Genomic DNA, 22,738 nt, shown 5'->3' on the forward strand with positions numbered 1-22,738 from the left:
TTTTTCACCCCATTGCAGAGATTTTCACATTTGTTGTGCTTGGAGTTCAGTATGTGAAATCTCTGTTTTTCAGACTAACTGGGCATTTCTGTAGAGTCTTTTCTGGGGGCGTGTGTTTTTACCAATCCCTCCCAGACTATGCCAATCACAGCTCCGCAGCATTGGGGACTTATAGACTGCTAGCACCTGTGATTGGCAGTATCTGTGAGGGAGTGTTTAAAGCACACGCTCCGAGATAAGACTCTGAAGAAATGCTCAGTTGATCTGCAAGCACAAATTTCACATACTGCGCTCCAAAACAACAAATGTGAATATCTCTGCCATGGAGCAGCACAGCGCAAAACAGAAAAGAGTGTCAGAATCAGTAGAGCTCAAGGATTTTTACAAGGTAAGTCGCTCAATTTTTTTGAGCAAGTGACAGGTCATCTTTAAAGTCCTATCCACCAGTCGGGCAGGATATGCTCTCTATGATGTGGCTAGTTTCTCATTGTTTACCCCTCTCTGGGAAGTGTCTTTGCTTGTACACTTTCTTCATGATTGTAATAGCTTTAACAAAATATTCATAAAGAGGTAGAATATAAATTATCTTACTATTTAGTAATTTCTCAAATATACAATGTAATAGCAGCGTATCGCAAAACACGTACAGCATCATTCATATTTCATATAAAAGTACATGTTCCCAATTCGATCTGTAGCAACTGACATAAGACACCTACTGACAAGTGACTTGTAATGTATACATTCAGATTTCACTTCTACATATAATTCCTAGTATGACAATTACGCGTTATAAAATATACAGATGAGATATTTTTAGTGCTAACAAAAATAAAATCTAAATTTCTAGAAATGGGCACCATCCTGGATTTAAAAACCTAAACATTGCACTTGGTTTCTATGAAGCTTTGCCCTCAATAGAAACTCACCACCGAAACAACTGTACAATCTTTAATGGTAGGTGCCAAGGGGAACCATACTCCTCATAGGAGAATGGCCATAAAAATACAGTTATTACATGTTGCACACAAATATAACAGAGTTTTACAATTAGATTAGTATTCGTTTGCTATGTCCTTTATCTCTAGTATAGTATCTTTAAATATTATTTTATATGCTTGCTAATACTGCATATCAGCAGTTGTAACATCTTGTAAAAAGAATATAAGGATAGAGAAATTCTTACTAATATCCTTCCCTTAAATGTAGTTACCCGGAGATCGAAGTCACTGATTGTTTGTCCTATTGAGTAACGCTTCTTAATATTTGATTCAGCCACCACTGTCAGTCACAAATGTTATTTTTATAGGTTTTGTAGGACTAGAAGAAATTTCTTATTTTCCCTTACACACTCTTAACGGCCGTAACACTTTAATTTTTAGGTTAGAATTTTTTTTTATCTGGCCGTCATTTTGAGAGTCATATCAGTTAGCATTTTGTCATTGCTAATTTTTATTTACACAGCTTTAATTTTCACTGAATACCTTAAGGAATATATTATTTTTATTGTGCATATTGTGGTGGAGGAACCCAGGTTTGTTGGGTATAGGTTTGTGACATTTATTGAATTATTTTATAGCTTTCTTATATACCTGTACATTTTTACTTTTCTTTCTATGCCATAACAAGCATTACAAACACAAATTATTACTTGTTTTCTTACCAGACAAGTCTAAAAAATTAGTCAGGCTGATTGTATAAAAGGGTGACTGGTAGAGACAATTAAATCTGCCAAGATTCAAATTTGTCAAATTGCATGGATTTTATATTGAAATTCAATTTGCATCAAAGTAATTGAAATTTGAATGCTCCTTTTTATGCTGCAGATTCTCTCCAGATGAAAAACAAACCCCAGAAATAATAGTCACATCAACGCTCACCTGTTCCACCTTTCCCACAGCTCGCTATCCGGTCCTTCACACCTTTTCCTTCCAAGTCACGCATAACCACTTGGACCTCTACACTCCAGGACTTGATTTCCGGCTTGGCTAGGTCTCACACATCACTCAGGCGACATTCGTTGTGACGTTACGGTATACAGTATCCTCAGAGGCCTAGTCGAGCTGGATCCATGGCCTGAAGTGAAGAGGGTGAAGCAGTTGCTCGTGTCGTGGCAAGTGAAACAGAAGAGGTGCAGATGATCGGACAGCAGACTTTCAGGACACCGGGATAGGTGAGCTGTGTGGTATTATTATTATTATGTTTTTTTTATGTTTGCCTGGCCCTCTACAATTAAACAAAATGGCAGAGAATTAAATTCCACTTTAATAAATTCATTCATCCCTAGTGACTGGGGTGCGAAGAAAGTTCCCTTTCTCTTGTTATCACAGCAATCATTATAGATTGCAGTGATTCATAGGTTAAATAGCTGGTGCTTGAGGTTTCTCTGGTTCTGGCTGTTTGTACCAGTGTGCGTAAGAGATACAGAACATGTCTATGGAAAAAAAATTACTTTCTTGATTTGTTATATCAGTATTTTTCTTTGACAATTGATGAGTGAATCGAAATGCTTCACATCAAATTCACTATGAATTTCACCAAAAAATTCTGATTCACCAAAATCAGAATTTTTTTCAATTTGATTTGCTCAAATCCACATTTTGCTGGACTCTTTTTATAGCCAGGCAGAGGTTAAAATATAATAAAATATTGTCCCCTTGCCCCTGACCTATCCTGCCACCAAAGCTCTCTATCAAGTCCTCCACTCACTCCCTCCAGTCTTTTGTTGCTGACTCTTAGGCCTCTGGTACATACCATGCTGACTAGGCCACACACGTGTCATTGACCTCTATGATGTGCATTGCGCCCCATGGGGGGGTGCAACGTAGGTGTTAGATGTCAACAATGTGTGTGTAGCCTGGTTAGTGTGGGAAATGCCTGTGGCCTAGGGGTATGTGTTGTAAAATGGAGTGAGTTTCAGGACCGGTGGGGGCTACGGGAGCAGGACAGGTGAACTGCAAAGTGAATATAATATTTCATTATTTTTTATCCTATTTAGGCGCTCCATTTAGAGAGACCTAAGAAAACAATAACATCTTTCAGTGGCAATCGAGGCCTTTTTTCAATTTCCATTGATTTATTTGAATTTCCCAGCTGAATTTGAGCGAATCTTCTGGATTAAAATTTCGTCTGATTCGCTCATCTTTACATTGTAACTGAACATGATTGAATACAATATTTTTAGATTTAAACAAGAGGGCAATGGTGACCTTCACATTTCCGGATTTTTTATTTTTTTTATTTTAGTGGGACATGCTCTTTTAAACTTGATGCTGTTTTGTATATTTTTAAGAGGAAGGCGAAAAGCAGCACTTTACAATTAGCAGCATTAAACATTCTGTAAAAAAATGTGTTAGGTGTTCTATAATCCAGGCTGATCGCCAGAGAACACAAGCAACTTTTTCATCACTGTTACCTTTTTTCTTGGGGTCCATGGGAAAAATTGACTCCTAAAGTCTTGCGTTAACATTTTTTTGATATTGAATTGGAAAATCAGAAACCTTGTCAGCCTGTCTTAATATCTTAACATCTAATACTTCAAGAGTACTACATGAAATTTTGGAGCAAGCAGTTTATGTTTAGAGTCCCATATGATTATACATGACTCACAACATTTATTATTTTTTTTATTTTTATTTTGAAATACTGTTCATTTATGAAAAAAAAATTAGAAACAATGACAGGTTTCCAGTATTACACACTTTGATTTTATCATATACTTACTAATACTCTTTAGGTAGATCTTGTTTTTTTTTTTTTTATCTAGAAGCTATATCATCACATAAGCTCTAGTCTCCAGAAAAGAGTAGCAACTCTGCAATGATTAATATGTATGCAAAATGCTGAATACCGCCACACAAGATATAAGAAGCTTTACTGTCATTTTTAAATCCCATCAGCACTTGAGAGGTCTTAGAGGCAGCTATTTTGTGAATTGCAGAACACTTCGTGAGAATGTAGACTATGGGGATCACCTCTTTTTACAGGAGTCATAGTCTACGCTCTTAATTTCAAGAGTTGAATCCAGAAAGTTTCTGCAAGTGCACTTTAAATACATTGCCGAGCAAAATTAGTGGTGAAAGACCTCACCAGTGCTATCCGGATGACACTGTTAAAACTAACAATATTAAAATACCATCTTTTGTCACATTTAAAGGCAGTTGGATATGTTTTCTTCATATTTACATGTACAGAGATCTGATCTAGAAAATTGGTACAATAAACCATTTTATGTTTTAAAAACAGGCAGTCTTTGGTGACGCAAAGGCAAAGAGTGTCTTTTGTTTGTTTGTTACCTCCTGCCTACTTCACTCTGTCTCATGAAGTGAATATTGTTGGCACTATCAGAAAGTTCTAGATACTGATCCACTGAATTAACAAAATATCCATCATAGCCTTGGACCTTCCCTGTACTCAATAGTTGTTGTTTCTCAGCTTCTGTCCACAGTCTGATGCCTTCCTCTCCTTCCTGAAGTCTCTTCTGCTCCTTAGTCCAAGCCTGGGTCACTGCTCTCTGTTTCGCTAATTCTAGAACATGATCCTTCTCTTCTTCGATGGTTGTTCCATATCGAACATTAAAGCACAAGGTGCCATGTTGAAGTTGTATGTCAGCGAACCGTCTAGTTCTCCCACTGACCATTGAAGTCATCTGCGACACAGTGACATTGACTCCATTTTCCAGAATACGACCACTGCCACTGTTTCCAATTAGAGTAAGATCTTCTACCAAGGAGCCCAACTTAATGAAGTAGTGCGTATCCCGACCGTCAATGGTAAAATGTAAATTGTCCAAGTAGTGGGCGTTGTTTAAGATGGCAGCAATACGGCGACTGTCTTCATTAGCCACCCCAATGACATCAGCTGTTACAACTCCATCTTTGATAGCAAACTTTATCCCTTTTCCGAATAAAGACGGCACAGCTGCAAATCTGGGATATTTAATGTTTTCGTGACATTTTTCAGCATTGTGTTTTGGAGCCATTGGAAGCTGATCTAAAGAAATGAAGTTTCTCAACTGCTTCTGAAGTTCACATTGTATCCCAAGAATTGTCTAAAAGATTATAAATAATATGCGTTAGTTCAGATAGAATAGATCTTCATTGCTATAAAGATACTTTTTCAAAAATAAACTGCTTCATCAAATAGGGCAGAGAAACTAGAAGTTCAAGAAAGAGCTAAAACCATTTAACTTCTTGTTTTACTTTTATGTTGCTTTAATTTTTGTTACTGTGTAGGCAATTGAAGAAAGGCTAAAACTAAAAATAATGGTGATTTCCTATATCTAGATTTGAAAGAAGAGTGACTCAATTCACTCCACGTGAATTACTTATGTGGTAGATTGACTAACAGAAGGGCTTTCAGGTGCTAAAAGAGGTAAAAGAAAAATACTGACCTTCCCAGGATCCCACTCCTGGGTTTTAGTTTGTAATTGTAGTAGTTCATAAGTCGACTCAAAGCCTTTTGCCTCTGGTTTGGGAAACCCAGGAAGGACATTGTGTAATTGGAAACCAAACAGCTCCAGCCAACTTCCAATGTCTAGAGAGACAACACACAAAATCCCACATTCAAGACAGTGTTTCTCAAACTTATTAAGCTAAGTAGACCTTAATGACCAAAATATCCAACCTTGTATCCCATGTCTGGATCCAGTACTGTGACATGGCCACTGGAGGCAAATAAGGATCACAGAACGCAACATTTTTGCCTATTGCACATAACACGACCCAACCTATGGCATAACCATAAAATAAACAGACCCTATACTAAAGTCTCTTAACATAGACCCCATTACTGTATATGGACTTCTTGCCAGAACTTCCCTGTATACAAACCTCCCAGATAGAGATCCCATCTATATAACAACCCTGGACTCCCATAACATTGTGGCAGTTATCCAAACTCCCCTATATGATTGCATGAAATGTTTTCGCCCTCCCAGAAAAATAATATCTATTCCCCCTTCCTTTCCCCAGGATGACATCCATAGAGGCCTCAGTATAATAGCCCCCCCCCCCAGCAAAATGACACTAATATCAGTATAAGATCCCCCATATAATTGCTTCCACAGTCCCATCAGTATAATAGGCTCCACCAGAGTATTGAAAACCATATCCCCCTCAGTATAATGACATCTAGAGCCCCTCACCACAGTTCTCCAGCCAGCAGCAAGCTCTTGAACCGCAGTGCTCTGCCGACAGTCTCCCGAAACACTGAAATAAACCACCTGAACACCATCTCAAATCTCTTGTAACCCACTACTATTAATAGTATCCAGATGACAAGGATCCACTGCTATTTACACAATTGAGATCCTCATGGTGCAGTAGTGCATGTATCGCCTCGTACCCCAGCTACATGAACAGTGCTGCCTATAATTATTAGATTTGGTAATGCATAGTCAGAAAAATTAGACTGTGGGTGTCTTAGGTTGAAAAAAAGAGCTGCAGTACCCAAGATGGTATGTAGAACAACGGACTCCAAACTATTTATTTCAGGCCATCAAGTGACCTGGAAACAGTTGATCTTTTGGGGTGCTGGGTGTTAGACCACCACTGATCTGATATTAAATTAGTTTATATCAACAGGAACACTCACTCCCCTGCCTCCTAGCTTCCTGCTTGCCAGGTTGGAGGTGTGTTCATGATTGATTGACAGTTCAGAACAGCAATATGGTTTCTCTGCTGGTCTGAACGGTACACTCTTTGATGCTGTAAGTAGATGCAGTTTTGCTTTTGCAGGATCGGAGGAGCACATGGACACTGAAGCTGGCTGGATTCAGCAAACCGGCCAACTTCAGAGAGGCACAAACATGCTCTATAGAAAACAGTTTGCAGGCGCTACACTCATTGCCTAGGATATCAGTATATCCTAAGCAACAAGCAGTAAACAATAAAATAAGAAATCTCTCCTGTCTTGAGACAAGAAAGGATTTTTAAGAAAAAGTAAATTGAAAAGTTACTTATTTTTAGAATCACTTTGCAATTTTACCCACTTAAGATGACGATCTATCCCAAGGATAGCCTATCAGTATCTAAAGTCTATTATCTGATTGCTATGCATTTCTAATTTCATCAACTGACTCAAAAATAGAATATATTCTTACATTGTCCATATATATATATATATATATATATATATATACACTGTATATATAACTGTACATTTCAGGATACCAGATAAAAAATATTATTGTACCTGTTGTGTACTGTGCCACATCCTGGGTTTTGCCCACAGGGTAATTTTTTTCAAATGAATACAGGTTAAATGGCCTTGGATCTGTACTTATTCTATTCCAAATGTAATGATTAGGTGTAGCCCATCGTCCCGCCACAACATCATAATCTCTTTGTCCAAGGTGTACAAGTTTAGTAAGAGAATCATAAAGTCCTCCATAAAATCCAGTTAGGATTTCAAAGTCTGGATTGGTATCTTCATAGATGTCACCATATGGTGTGTAGAGAATTTCCTTTATAACTTGGCCTCGACTGCTGAATACGGCCAGAGGTGTTCCTGTATTGTCGCACGCTACATAATACTCCTCTCCACTGCTCAATTCCATGGCTATTAGGTGTCCTTGAAGATCATAATACAGTGACGTTATTTCTGAACTGCTGTGATTGTATAAATGAGTAACTCTGATTGGATTAGCTAGATCAGCATAGAAGAACTGCAAATGAGAACCAGTGCTTGTTTTGCTTGCAACTCGCCTTCCAAGTCCATCATATCGGTAATGGACATTCCAGCCGGCAACCTTGTTATAAGCCTTACTTAAAAGGCCATTAGAATTGTACTCAAATATATCATTGCCTCTTTGTCTGAGGAAACCATCTTCATCCATTCTATACTGGATTTCTCCAAGTCGGGTAATGCGATCTCCAATATCATATCTCAAGGGGATTAAGCGGACACTATTCCCATGGCTAAGCAGGTTTATGTTTCCATTTAGATCATAGCTATACCGCCACTGAAGTTTGTCATTGACGTACACAGCCTGAAGTTGTCCATCAGGATCATATTCATATGAATATCTTGTTAAATTCGCATCTACGCCTACTCGTATTCCACACATTATCATTCGACCCATATTATCGTACTGAATTGTCATCCAATAAGAGATGGCCTTTAGAATCTCATATTGAACCTCAATAACTTGCCCACTCGAGCTAAATATTTTAGTATGCTTCATCATTGATGTTGTAATGACCTGATTTAGATCATAATTGATGACACTAAATTTTCCAAACTGTTCCGTTCTCCCCGACACATCAACGTATCTATATAAGTCTATAGGCAGAGGAATCTCATTTATCATTGCTTGCATACTCGTTACTCGGAAGTTGTTATAGCTGTAGTCAAATCTTGCATTAACAAGACCTTCTTCACTGAATCTGAAGATCTGTCGCCCAATAAGAGGCCCTGTTGGGAAAATTTTAATATTTTAGTAAAGAGACTTCCTGTTTTGGATACATATAACAATATTTAAGCTACATACACTTAGTAATTGATTTCCTTCATCTAGTGAGCTGTATTGCTCTTCATGCACTTTAATAAAGTGTTATGATGTGTTTAGGATCAAACTAATAGAAGATTTGTTAACATTTTGTTAAAACCAGAGATCATCAGAGGATCAGATTTGAGACAGCCAATATAAAAGATGATGACCGGCCAAGCAGCTCCATTTTATGCATTCCAGTGTAGGCATAGGAAGTCAGAGCGAACATAAGGATAGGAAAAGGCCTAATCTGATTGTAGTGTACGACTTTCAGTGCTGAACCACATTGAAAATGAGAATGGTATTTCCAGTCTATTAATACATATCTAAAGATTCAATAATATAGGAAAGTTCTGTGGCTGAGATGTACTGCAGTAACAGCACCTTAATAACTTCATTTTTTAAATCTTCACACACTGCAAATAAGTAGGGCAGTATTAAACCCCTCAGTGTTAATTTGGTCTCTCTCTTTCTCATATTGCGATTCCCAGCAAATCTATTTTACACAAAGCAAATCTATGGTGGAAATTTGGAGAACCCGGCAAATTCAAATTTCAAAAGATCCATACATCTCATTCTCTAGTTCATACTTATGAATTTTGATTGTTATGTAGGTCACAGGATACCATCTTTCCGCATCCTTTGCTGAAAGTGAATAATATGTCAAATCTACTCCCATGCAATTCCACTGTGTTTTTCCATTTATATTGCCTTTCATAGAAATATGACAAAATGATTTTTGGCTAGTAGACAATGAAAAAGTCTACTGCCTACCACAAGGCATACAATCTTAGTGATTTATTCTATCTGAAAGTTTCTCTAAAACTACTGGACAAATTGCATTGAAGAAAATATACCGAGGTCGTCCAGAATAGAAAACCTAGTTTTGTATATATTCACCCTTTTTGGGGAATTATTAGATATTGAGTAAGAAACCCATTGAAAAGGATCCTCCTTATCTCTTAAGATGCAGATGGATGGACTGATCTCGACTCTTTAGCAAGCGCCGATTCTCTATGTACAAGTAGATTGATGGTCATTTATTGATCTGTTTGAATAGTCTGATCATTAATATGATAACCAACTGTTAATATAACCATTCTGTCCCCATACAGCATTATGATATCTGCAGCACATCCCCTGCTTACAAGGGCTGTTGTGGTGCAGATATCAGTGATCTTTATGCCCTCAAAACTCATTGAATGACCCAACGAATAAGAATTCTGATCTAAAGATGGCTTCTTCAAAGCAATGTATCTATAATGGTATACATTACTCCATAGAATGAGAGTATAGAACTTTAATCATATAACCATATGATTGTTTTCTGCCGGAATAGATAACATCTACATTAGCTGGCCAATAAAATACATCAGCTACTGCTATAAACATGACATATTTGATAAGGAATTACAATATTACATACCTGTCTGTCTATATCTGATAGTACAAACGAATCCCTCATGCATAAGATGAATAGTTTTAATGACTCCTGAAGACTCTTCATAGGTGAATGTAACCTGGGTAGTGTCATACAGAATTTCGGACAGCCTCGTTTGCTTTGTGTATTTATAAAAGACTCTACGTCCTGTCCCAAGGTGTAATGTCTGCAGCAGTCGTCCATCTCCACTGTAATCTTGAATAAAAGAGCCAACGTTGTCTGGTGGATTGTATATATTGCGGTAATAACCAACGGAGAGCATGGTCTGTAGACTGTGCCGGACCATGTTAGGCATAGTTATCGAAGCAAGGTAATCCGAATGATCATATTCAAAGATATAACGTCGCTGACTATGCAAAAAGAGGCTTATCGACTGAAACAAAAGAATAAATGAAATTGAGTTATTACATACGTCACTCAATGGTAACATTACAGTGGGTTGTATTTTGAGATTCAATGAGGAATTAAAACAAGGTAATTAAAGCACCACTCCAGAGTTTTGTTATTTTTTTAGTGCTGGAGTGGTGCTTCTAATCAAAGGTCCCTGACTGTAATTTTATACTTACTCGCCTCTGCATTTTATCAGCTCTGCTCCAGTTCCATGCCACCATCTCGTGACAACATCTTCTGACTGGATGAAAGTCATAAGTAAGTGTATGAGAGCTGGACAACCACTGGAGTGATCCGGCAGGTCACATACTGCTGGAAACAGACGGGAGCAGAGGTGATAGAAGGTGAAGATAGTGGCGGGTAAGTATAAGACTAGGGTCAGGGACCTTAGATTAGAAGCACCACTCCAGCAGTAAAATGAAAAAAAAACAACCTCTGGAGTGGTGCTTTAAAGTAATCGTCCATTATTGCATTCAAATATTCTATTTTGGGGTAAGTTTTAGGGTAAGTTCAAACATGACCCTTTTGCAGCGTGTTTTCCCGCACTTTTTTGTAGGACAAATGATGTGTTTTACAGTACCAGCAAAGTTAGTGAGATTTCTAAAATCTCAGCTGTTGGGTGTTTTTTAAATCCGCAGCATGTCAATTCTTTCAGTGGTTTTGCTGCATTTTTCCCTCATTCAAATACATGGAAGAACACCGCAAAAATGAATGTAAAGCACGATAAAAAGCATGTATTTTTTGCAGCCTTTTCCTGCCAACACTCTGATTCTTGGTGAAGAAAAATCTACAGCAAAAACTCTGAGCGTGAACATACCTTTAGGCCAAGTTCACACGTTCAGTATTTGGTGAGTTTTTAACCTCAGTATTTTTAAGCCAAAACCAGGAGTGGGTGAAAATTGCAGCAGTGGTGACGTGTTTCTATTATACTTTTCCTCTGATTGTTCCACTCCAGATTTTGGCTTACAAATACTGATGTAAACTACTGACCAAATACTGAACAAGTGAACGAGGCTTTAGAGTCCAAATGTATTCTTTCCCTTTAGCAGCCTAGTTTTTTTTTCTTGTGGCTCAGACATCTACTCTTTCAGGTTAGCGACTGGATGAAAGCCAAATAGACATTTCCATAAGTGATACATGCCAACGACACTTTCTTCCCCCATATTGTAGGATCAATGCATAACAACTGCAAACTGCACATCATTGTGGCATATACTGCATATTTTCCTCCTAAAGTGTGAGTTTTCTTTTCCCACAAGGCAACACTCTTCTTCCAACCCTCCTTACCAATCTAGGCTCCAATGGCTCCTCAACCTTTTTATTTCGCCTGCTGATGAGATGGTTATAATAAGCCATTGTAGCCGGCTGTGTGCCATCTGAGAGAATGCAGCTAAATGATATAGAGAGAACAATTTATACGTTGGAGAGCCCAAGAAAGCTTCTACTGAGCCTGACTACAGAGGAGCCGGTTTGTAGTCAGGACTGACCAGTTGCATATTTGTATTTGTACAACAGTAACAAATACATCCAGACGTGAAATATAATTGGGGTCACGCACGAAAGCTTTGTTTAAAAAATTCTACAACTGTTGCATTCATCTAAAAGGGGCTTGCAGAAGCCTATGCACATGATGCAGAAACAACTCCATTCAGATATATGGAAATGATTTTCTGGTTACAAAAAATTGTGCTACAAATGGGTTGAATGAAAATTTACCCCTAAGGAGACAAAATAGTTAAAGTATTGAGAAAAAGTGATATATTTTCCCATTTTATAGCTGTTGGCTCTAACTGGTGTAAAGGCGAACTTGCACTTTAAAGAAATGAAATAATTATGTAGATATGGCTTATATGTATTACTAAATCACTATTTTATTACTATAGAAGATATCTGAATTAAGGCCCATTTTCTATTCTTTCTTTAATAGATTGCCATTTAGGAGATGTTTTAGCAGCACGACTTTTATAAAACTAATGACATCTGCTTCCTTTTACATCTTATGAAAGTACTGTGATCAATTGACTATTTAAAAGACTTATATGTAAACGGGAATGAACCATTATTCAGTCATAAAAGACAGCTGGAAGGCATTGTGGTGATATCCTTTCATTTCTCTTTGTTTTCTATTGTGCTACTTGGTTTAACGATTATTCTTCTTTAGTAAAAGAATAAATAAGCCTTCACTCAGTTCATTGTTAGAGCACCGAATCTCTCCCCGCACCGTTCCTTCTTGCTATTAACAAGCTTATATAAAACTTGCAAGGATTTAAGCATTTACATACCTTTTCCTCATAAGTGTAACTCCATATTTTACCATTGGCCCAAATCCTTGAAACCATCTTTCCATTTTGATCATACTCTATTTTCTCAGTCCATGTTCCTCTTTGAATGGAGGTAACCAGCCCATTTGCCGAGTATGTGATGTTAACTTCTTGATACTTGCTGCTTGGTGACCACAAGATGGGATGTCCAGTTTTATCATAAAGAATTCGAAGTGTGAATTTTCGATGATCATCGTAAATTTTTCCTGTTCTGGTGATGTGATCAAAATCAATGGATAATAAGTTTCGATTGTGAGCCTAAAATGTAAGCACAAATGAGTTATGAAATACAGGTCTCAAAGGAACAACTGATAGGTGAAATAAAACCAGGGCATACTCTGTCACCTCAGTAGTGTTAGCTTGGAAGAAATGATACGGGCAATAATATTTAGCCCACATAGCATGCGTGTCTTTGACTTCAGGAAGCACAGCTACAACATAAAGAGAAATTAAAGGGAATATGTCACCAGGTTTTTGCTACCCCATCTGAGAGCAACATGATATAGGGACAGAGACCCTAATTAAAGTGATGCATCACTTAGTTTACTGGGTGCAGCAGTTGTAATAAAATCACAATTTTCTCTGCTGCAGATCTAGCAGTCCTCTGAATGCTGAGCTCTGTATAACCCCGCCCACACTTCTGATTGGCAACTTTCTGTGTATACTGCATATTGACAGAAAACTGCTAATCCGTGTTGGGGGTAGAGTTATACAGAGCAGTAGGACTAGATGGCAAGAGACACCTAGTCCTGTAGTTATAATCTCCTGCTGATAAAACACTTATTGCATTGAAGCAACACAGTCTAGTAAGTGACACGTGGCTGAATTAGGGGTCTCAGCCACTGCATCATACTGCTCTCAGATTATATAACAAAAACCCGCTGACAGTTCCCTTTAACCCCTTCGCCCCAAAGCCTGTTTTCACCTTCCTGACCAGGTTAAATTTTTCAACTCTGACCAGTGTTTTTATGCCCTTAAACTAGAGAGTTATATCACACAAAATAGTTAATAAATAACATTTGCAACATGTCTACTTTTCATTGCAATCATTTTTGAAGCGTCATTATTTTTTTAGGAAGTTAGAAGGGTTAAAAGTTTATCTGCAATTTTTAATTTTTACAACAAAATTTGAAAATTTACAAAACCATTTTTTAAGAACCACATGCCGTTTGAAGTGACTTTGAGGGGCCTATGTGACAGAAAATACCCCAAAGTGACACTATTTTAAAAACTGCCCCTTTAAAAATGCTCAAAGCCACATTCAAGGTGCTTCACAGGAATTAAAGCATTGTGGAAGGAAAAAATTAAAATATTACATTTTCCCACACAAATGTTGCTTCAGTCGCAAATGTTTCATTTTCCCAAGGGTAACAGGAGAAAATGGAAACCAAAATTTGTTGTGCAAATTCTCCTGAGTATGCTGATACACCATACGTGGTGGAAAATTACTGTTAGGGCACACGGCAGGGGTCGGAAGGAGCACCATTTGAATTTTGAAGTGCAAAATTGACTGGAACAGACAGCGGATGCCATGTTACGTTTGCACAGCCTCTGATGTGACTAAACAGTGGAAACCCCCCACAAGTGACCCCATTTTGGAAACTGCACCATCAAGGAATTTATCTAGAGGTGTGGTGAGCACCTTAAACCCAAGGGTGCTTCACAGAATTTGATAACCTTGAACCGTGAAAATGAAAAAATTTACTTTTTCCCACAAAAATGTTGCTTTAGATCCAAATGTTTCATTTTCACAAGGGTGACAGGAGAAAATAGACTACCCAAGTTGTTTCTCCTGAGTATGCTGTTAGCCCATATGTGGTAGAAAACTACTGTTTGGGTACATGGCAGGGCTCATAAGGGAAGGAGCACCATTTGACTTTTGGAGCGGAAAATTGTCTGGAATAGATATTGGGTGTCATGTCATGTTTGTAGAGCTCTGATGTACCTAAACAGTGGAAACCCCCCACAAGTGACCCCATTTTGGAAACTACAAATCCAGGTGCTTCACAGAATTTGAGCCGTGAAAATAAATTACGACACTCTTCTCACAAAAATGTTGCTTTAGCCCCAAATTTTTCATTTTCACAAGGGTAGCAGGAGAAAATGGACCCCAAAATGTGTTGTTCAATTCTCGAGAGTATGCTGATACCCCATGTGCGGTGGGAAACTACTGTTTGGGCACACTGACGAGTTCCGAGGAAGGAGTGATGTTTTTGAGTGCAGACTATGATGGAATGGTCTGTGGGTGCAATGTTGCATTTGGAGAGTCCCTGATGTGCCTACAGTGGAAACCCCCCACAAGTGACCCCATTTTGGAAACTAAAGCCCTCAAGGAATTTATCTAGAGGTGTGTTGAGCACCTAGAGCCCACAGGTGCTTCATATAATATTATAACATTGAGCCATGAAAAAAAAAATGAAATTTTTCCCACAAAAATGTTGCTTTAGCCCCAATTTTTCATTTTCACAAGGGTAAACAGGAGATGAATGAAAAATTATGAATGGTATAATTTGTTGTGCAATTTCTCCTGTGTATGCCAATACCCACTATGTGGACAAAAACTACTTTTGAGATACAGTACAATGTTCAGAAGGGAAGGAGAGCTATATTATAGTGCAGATTTTTCTGTTATGGTTTGGGGGTGCCATGTCACATTGGCAGAGTCCCTAAGGTGCCAGAAGAGCAGAACCCCCCATAAGAGACCCCATTTTGCAAACTACACACCTCAATGAATTCATCTAAGGGTGCAGTTATCATATTGAAAACACAGGTGTGTCACAGAACCTTATACCATTGGGCAGTGAAGAAAATAATAATTATATTATTACCACAAAAATGTTGTTTTAGCCCTAGATTTTACATTTTCAAAGGGGGAAATCAATAAAATGGCACTAAAATTTATTACACAAATTCTGATCAAGGTGGAAATACCCCATATGTGGCTGTACAGTACGGCTTAGCCACATAGCGAGATTCAGGAGGGAAGGAGTGCTATTTGACTCTTCGAGCACAGATTTTCCTAGAATAGTATGCAGACTCCATATACAGAGCCCCTAAGGGCCAGATGAGCAGAATCCCCCCTCAAGTGACCCCATTTTGGAAATTATAGCCCTCTGGGAATTTATCTACAGATATAGTGATGATTTTGACTCCATGTGTGTTTTCCAGAAACAAACAGCAATAGATTTTTCTGAGTGAAAATTTCAAACCTGCTGTTGTAGTGCCCAGTACATTGTAGTGCCCAGTACGTTTTAGTGCCCTTACATTGTGCCCAGCTTGTACTTCTGGGGACACGCACCCTGTAAATTAAGCAGGCTCTCATCCCTACAGTACTGACAAATGTGGATACTAAATGTGGTTTACGCACACTGAGGCTCAGAGGGCAGGGGGCTTGTGGATTTGGGAGCGTAGAATTTGCTGGATTTCTTTTGGGGGGAGCCATTTCGCTTTTCCAGAGCCTTTGTCTTACTAGTAACATGGAAGCCCCCTATATTTCCGATAACAGATGACAAACCTGAGTAGGGACTTGCTTTTTTGTGGATTGAGTTGAAGCTATTACAGGGAACATTTTACATAAAATTTAGTGTCACATTTATCCTGCGCTCTATGCTGAGCACTAAATCTCTGTATAACATGATTCAGATGAAACCCCCAACAGATTCAATCACTATAATGATGCAGCAGAGTTACTCTGGATTCCATCTAGCATCTTTTCAACGGTGTCCTTCTTTCCATAGTTGTACAAAACTGTGGCCGACAGCACTTTTATGCACTCTTAAAAAGACAGACACCACCGGATCACAGGCCAGCCACGTCCACAGTGTCCCCATCTGCTTCATCATAAGGAACCGTCCGCCAGAGTTTCTGTCTGAATCACATATTTCAGAGCTTAACATGGAAACCTCGGTGTAAGCGCTCAGCACAGAGCGCAGGATAAATGTGAGCCGAGCCTTACTGCGAACTTTGGAGACAAAATGAACGAATCAACAGCAGGTGAAGAATTGGTTTTATTCATTTTTATGTCGTTTCTCAAGCAGTATAAATGATTAGACAGATTAATTCTATGGGTCAGTGCAATTACAGCTATACCAGATTTATGTCTTGTTTTTTCGTTTTGCCTCTTTTACACAATAAAAAACATTTTATAAAAAAAATTGTTTTTTGCATTGCTATAGTCTGAGAGCTATATTTTTTTTTATTTCTCCACTGACGGAGCTATATGACAGCTTGTAATTTGCGGAACAAGATGATGTTTTCAGAGATACCATTTTTATTTACATTCAACTTTTTGATCACATATTAATACACTTTTTGTTCGCTGGTATGATGAAAAAGCATCGTTTTTTGACTCCTCTTTATATTTATGTTTTTAATGGTGTTCACTGAAGGGGTTAACTAGTGGGACAGATTTATAGATCAGGTAGTTGTGGACGAGGTGATACCAACAAATATGTGTATTTTGTTTATTTTTAATTTTAAATTAAATATATGTATTTATTGGTATGATATGTTTTTTAATTTTTTTGTTCTTTGTTTTTTTTAAATATTTTTACTGTTTTCAAAAATTTTATTTCTACTTTTTTTACCTTGTCCTCCATGTTACATCAACTTTTGATTTTTCTTTGAAGGGCATTAGATCTGTGCATAGCACACAGGAAGGAGGCATATCTCTTCCTGCTCTGAGCAAAAACATATAGGCCACTGTACCCAATGCCATCTTTCGGTCAGAGGTCACCATGGTGAGCATCGGCATAAGGCGATCGCAATTGGAGCAGAAAGGGATCTCCCTCTGCTGTGCCAATCGATGTTGCTGTCACTATTGACAGCGTCATCAGAGGGGTTAAACGCCCACGATTGGCACTAGCACCAGTTGATTTCTACAGGGTGTCAGTTCTACGAGTGAGCCGATACGTTCGTCCCACCGTACATGAACGCACCCTCCTGCGGCTCCATACATGTATGGTGAATGTCCTGAAGGGGTTAAAGGGAACCAAACCACTGGCAAAAAGTATTCATAACCCCTTGAACATTTCCACATTTTTCACGCTACACCCACAAACTTAAATGTTTTTTTTATTGGGATTTTATATGCTACAGTAACACAAAGTATCAAATATTGTGAAGTGTAAAGGAAATGATACATGGCTTTTAACATTTTAAAATATAAATCTGAAAATTGTGACGTACAATTTATAAACTAAGAGATAGAAAGTGTAGGAAAGCTGGGTCTTCTTAGCAGCTTTATTTTGCTGAGAGATAAGTATTTAGTAATTGTATTTTCTGGGTCTTGATTTTTTGAGGAATGGTTTGAAAGGCTAAAGTTGACCTGCCATTCACTCTCCCTCCAGTGCGGGATTTTTTCATGTAGCCCTCAGATCACTTGGTTGTTACTGCTGAGCTCATTTCTGGGGCATAATTGATTTGCAAATACAGAGCTAAGGAAACCACATGAAGCTGGTGTGTCAGATCTGACCCACTAAATGTTTTATGTATGATTCAACCTGCATTCATGTTTAGTTATCTCCCAGACTGAATATGTTTATGAAAATTGCTAAACTATGCCACCTGCATTCAGTACATCAAAATTTGGATTTTTCTTCTCAGAAGGGTCATTGCTAATGATACCTCGACATGTACAAATCCTGCCAATTTACAGTGGCTCTAGAGTTAAAGTCCTTTTCCTGCCTGAAGGCATATTTAATTTCCCAGAGGAGCATTGCATGGCCTATAAGTCTTCTCCTTGGCACTTTCCACAAAGAGAGATGTTACCTTTTAGACCCCCAACAGAGGCCTCTCGTTGAGCAAAATCAGATCTCTTGCTTTGCACTAAGGGGGGGCCAACACCCAGAAACACGTGTCTGCAAATAGAGATTTTGGTTTGCCTTTTATCCAAAGTCATGTGCCAAGGCGCTTTTAAGGGTCCATATTGACTTTTAGGTTTAATGGTTCCAGTAGAGTCAAAGAGTGTTGCAGACATAGTTTATCAAACTTAAGGAAACATTACTTGTACTCTAAAGAAACAGCAGCAGGTAGTGTGTGCGTTGGATATGCAGGCCTAGTAAAGGTCAGGTTTCCTGTGCTGGACTGTTAGGAATTGCTGAAAGTGAAGGTGGCTCTGAAATAGCAAGTAGACCACCAGTAGGCAACTTCAGCCAATAGAAGGAATGCCCTGCCTAAAGATAGACCCTAAAGTTACCAGGAGCAGTGGACAGTACCATCATACCAAGAATCCAGAGTAGATGGGTGAGTTGGTGTTTGGGAAGAACAGCCTGAGGTTAGAGATAAAGAGGTTGTCTCATCTGCCACATTTATATCATATCGAGAGGAGATGCATTTATTGTCCGATATATGGAGGTCCCACCACTGGTACCTACATTTGTCACAAAAACAGGGTCCCACCATGCACAATTATTAATGATGCAGGGGCTGTGCATGTGCAGTTCTATGGGCGCTTTGAAAAAAGCATGTCGCCCTCTCCAGTAATGACAGTGAACCCAGCCTAGGTGTGATATCGTAGAAGCACAGGTTTGTAAAGTTCTTTCTTCTATAAGATGCGCCAATTAAGCATTAGTGGTATTATGTGTTTGTCCATGTCCTGCTCATGTCTCTAGAATAAGGATATTCTTTTTGACAAGTTTTAGTTCTTTCTTCCATTAGATATGCCAGTTAGGGATTAGCGGCATTGTCTGTTTGGCTTGCGTCTCTAGAATAGGGATATTCTTTTTGACAAGTTTTCTATTCATACATAACATTAGTTTCAATTGGTTTAGATTTGTAATATTGAGCCCAGTCTGGTACAATTATACATGAGCCAGAGGATATAACGTTCCTTTTCTACAACTATTCTTTCTGCTTTCACTTTCTGACATACATTTGAATGACTGTTGTTTGTAAAACTTGTAAAAATGAATCATTTAACCGCATTCTTGTAACAGTTACAATTTATGACCCCATTATGCTCAGAGATGTTAAGTTTCAAGAAATTCACCATAGCACGTGTTAATGCAGAGACACGTATGTGCGTAACCAGCAGATACAATTTATTACAAAATGATAGGTCTGGGCTGCAAAGCACTGTAGGGACATAAATCCATCCTTGACACTTGTACTCTTTTATGTTGCAAATAATAAGCTACATCATAAACTGTCTGATCTGTGATATTATGAGCACTGACCTCTGTAGAGATACAGAAATACAGACTCTGAATTGTGCTGAACACAACAGAACAGATAATATCTCTGATTCAGAATGAAACACTTTATTGGAAATATGTGGCACATTCTTCTTTCCATTGTTAGACACATTTACGCTGCAAATGTTCCAACTTACTTTAATCTGCGATTGTGTTTGAATTTTTTTTTTCTTTACATATTCTCAACCTCGAAAAATTCCAACATTATAGTTCATGTTACTATAATTGAAAGCACAGGAAATAATGAAGATCTACTCAAGGTCTGGAAACCAAAATGAGACATCTCAAAAATGTAGGACTACATGAAATGTGAATTGGGGTGAAGGTATGTGATTTCCTTATAGACTCTTCATTCATTTATTGTCCTCCCGGTATAAAAGGTTGCATAATTTTTCTGGCTTTCTATTCAAACATGTCATTAAAAACATATGAAGAGCATGGTTCCATAACATAGGGTGACTTATGGAATGAAAAGGCAAAGCGGTACTTTCACATTGCATCTAGAGTCACGTTCACTGGTCCTGTTGGGACATACGTCCTAACACCCAGCAAAACGGGATCCAGACGTATGCTCCGACGGGGCCATAGACTGTAATAGTGCCGGGTGGGCGAACGTGCGCTCAGATGTGCATAATTTTTGGGAGTGTATGACTCGCCCCCTGGGCCGTGGGGTACCCGGAACCGGGCCTTCTGGTGTACGGTGCTGATGGGGGTAGTAGTGGCAACCCGATCCCGTGGCTCAGGGTGGTCAGACCAAATTGTGGCAGTCTATTTATCAGTGTTTTGAATGTCCGACTACGCCACCCGTGGATTGCGGTCAGGGATAACCGCCGCTGCGAGGCAGACCGCTGAGGCTGGTGTTGGTGTGCAGCACAGGGATAGGATAACTCCCCACGGGAAGAGTGTAGCCTCAGGGCAACGTATGTGGATGCTGGGGGTGATGGTGCAGGCGCAGCAAAGATCACACTGAGTCCAATGGTGCAGTCCAGGGTTTTTACTCACAGTTGTTATCCATGTCACTTCTGTCAGCAATGACTGCCCAAGCCGTGCTGCGTCCACCAGGTGAGGAGCTCGGTCAACCCCCAGGCAATTCAGGAGTATGGCACAGGACCCCCTTCTGTCCTTTCTCTGGTCTCTCGTGCCCCACCAGTGACCAAACTTCTGTCCAGCTACCGCGGACCGTGTCGGGCAAGCGTTGGCCTCCGCTTCCCGCTATCCTATATGGTGCCTTCCTAGCAGGTTTGGCGGGGGGTTGCACCAATAAATGATCACGACCTCCGGTTCTTGGCTGAGGGATCATTTACCTCCACCAACTTGGGAATCCCCGGTACCCTTCCACAGCCTGACCCTTCACCCGATATAACCCGGGTTTGCAACGGTTACTGTCCGTTCTGCTCTCTTAGGGTCCCTTCTGCCTTCTTGTTTCTGGAGCCTTTCTACTCCTCTGTCTCTCCTCTTTCCTTCCTTCTCCTTCTTCTCTTCTCCTCTCTGGCCCCGGCCTTCTCTCTAGGCCTGCCTCGTGGAGCTGAGCTCAGGCTGAGCCTCGGCTCCCTGTCAGCTCTTTCTGACTGAACTGAACTTCTCTTTCTCTCTGACTTAAGATGGCTCCCACCTTTTATCTGCTTCCCTGTGTCTGAGCTCAGGTGACCTGCACCCAATGAGCTCCTTCCTGTGCTCCAGAAACCGTCCCCTCTGCTCCTACATCACTGGGTCCTCTCCCCACTCCCCACTCCAGCCAGGGACATGGTCAGTTGTGCCTGCAGAAAATGGGAGCACCGTCGAGCTGTCCCCCGGAAATGCCCCTGTGGCAACCGAGCCCTCGGGGCGCCACATGTACGCCTACAGGAGGAGGACACTCAGATGCAGTCTACTACATTTGAGTGTCTGCCTCCTGTATGCGTAGACTTCAGAAAATGATGCACATAAGAGCACACATTCGCTTTGCCGGCAACGTTTACAGTCTATGACCCTGTCGGAGCATATGTCCAGATCTGATTTTGCTGTGGGTTTGGATGTATGTCCCGACGGGCCCTAGATGTAATGTGAAAGCACCCTCATAGTTTTTCCTTTTTAAAATGTCAGCATGTGTACTGAATGTCAAGACATAAAATATACATGTATTATAACATATATTTAATCTAAGGCTAAACGACTAGAGCAATCTGCCGCAAACAATCTGCCGCAAATTTGACACATAGGAAAATCAGGCACTTCAGAATGTTTTAGACCGGATTCCATTCTTGACATGTTTGCCAAAAATAGGATACAAAAGCAAACAATTGGACCAATCTGGCCTAAATTTGGTACTTGGGTAAGTCAGACACTTTGGAAGATTTTACACTGGGTTTAAGCTCTTTAGGACCTAGTGTTATTGATATATTCATCAGAAAACAGAATATACGGCATTATTGAGATATTTGCCCAAAAAAAAATTATGAAAGCAAATATTAATTTACAGCCAAAAGATCGGATGAATCTGCACCAAACTTGGCAGATAGGAAAATCAGGTGCTTCTGAAGGTTATAAATTGTTTTTTCCGGCCCTCTAGGACCTTGTGACCTAGTGTTCTCAACATATTCACAAAAAAATTAAAATTCAAAAGCAAATATTAATTTATGGCCAAAGAATTGGACCGATCTGACCAAAGTTGGCACATAGGTAAATCAGATGTTTCTGAAGGTTGTAGATTATTTTTTCATTTCTCTTGGTCTTACCGTTCTCGGCATATTCACAAAAGTCGATTTACAAAAGCATATGTAAATTTACTAACCAAACAACTGGATCAACATGCCCCTAATTTGGCACATAGGTAAATCAGGCACTTCAGAAGGTTTTACACCAGGTTTCATCTCTCTAGCACCTACCGTTTTCAGAATATTCACAAAAAATGTAATAAAAAAGA

At 39.3% G+C, this 22,738-nt stretch overlaps 1 protein-coding gene across 5 annotated transcripts in view; it reads right to left on the bottom strand.

The window, feature by feature from the left end:
* Positions 1 to 1,460: 1,460 nt before the first annotated feature.
* TENM1 (teneurin transmembrane protein 1) overlaps positions 1,461 to 22,738 on the bottom strand; it is a 1,319,062-nt gene continuing 1,297,784 nt past the window's right edge. For all 5 annotated transcript variants that reach the window (XM_073641092.1, XM_073641091.1, XM_073641090.1 and 2 more), the window contains 5 exons: positions 12,605 to 12,901; positions 9,918 to 10,305; positions 7,195 to 8,415; positions 5,393 to 5,535; positions 1,461 to 5,050 (listed from right to left, as the gene is read on the bottom strand). In XM_073641092.1, the coding sequence (XP_073497193.1) occupies positions 4,292 to 5,050; positions 5,393 to 5,535; positions 7,195 to 8,415; positions 9,918 to 10,305; positions 12,605 to 12,901 (2,808 nt within the window). In that variant the 3' untranslated portion in view covers positions 1,461 to 4,291. The remainder of the gene's footprint in view (positions 5,051 to 5,392; positions 5,536 to 7,194; positions 8,416 to 9,917; positions 10,306 to 12,604; positions 12,902 to 22,738) is intronic.

This window comes from Phyllobates terribilis, unplaced genomic scaffold (assembly GCF_046119375.1).
Source record: "Phyllobates terribilis strain yellow unplaced genomic scaffold, ASM4611937v1 Scaffold_7__3_contigs__length_470593459, whole genome shotgun sequence".
NCBI lineage: Eukaryota > Metazoa > Chordata > Amphibia > Anura > Dendrobatidae > Phyllobates > Phyllobates terribilis.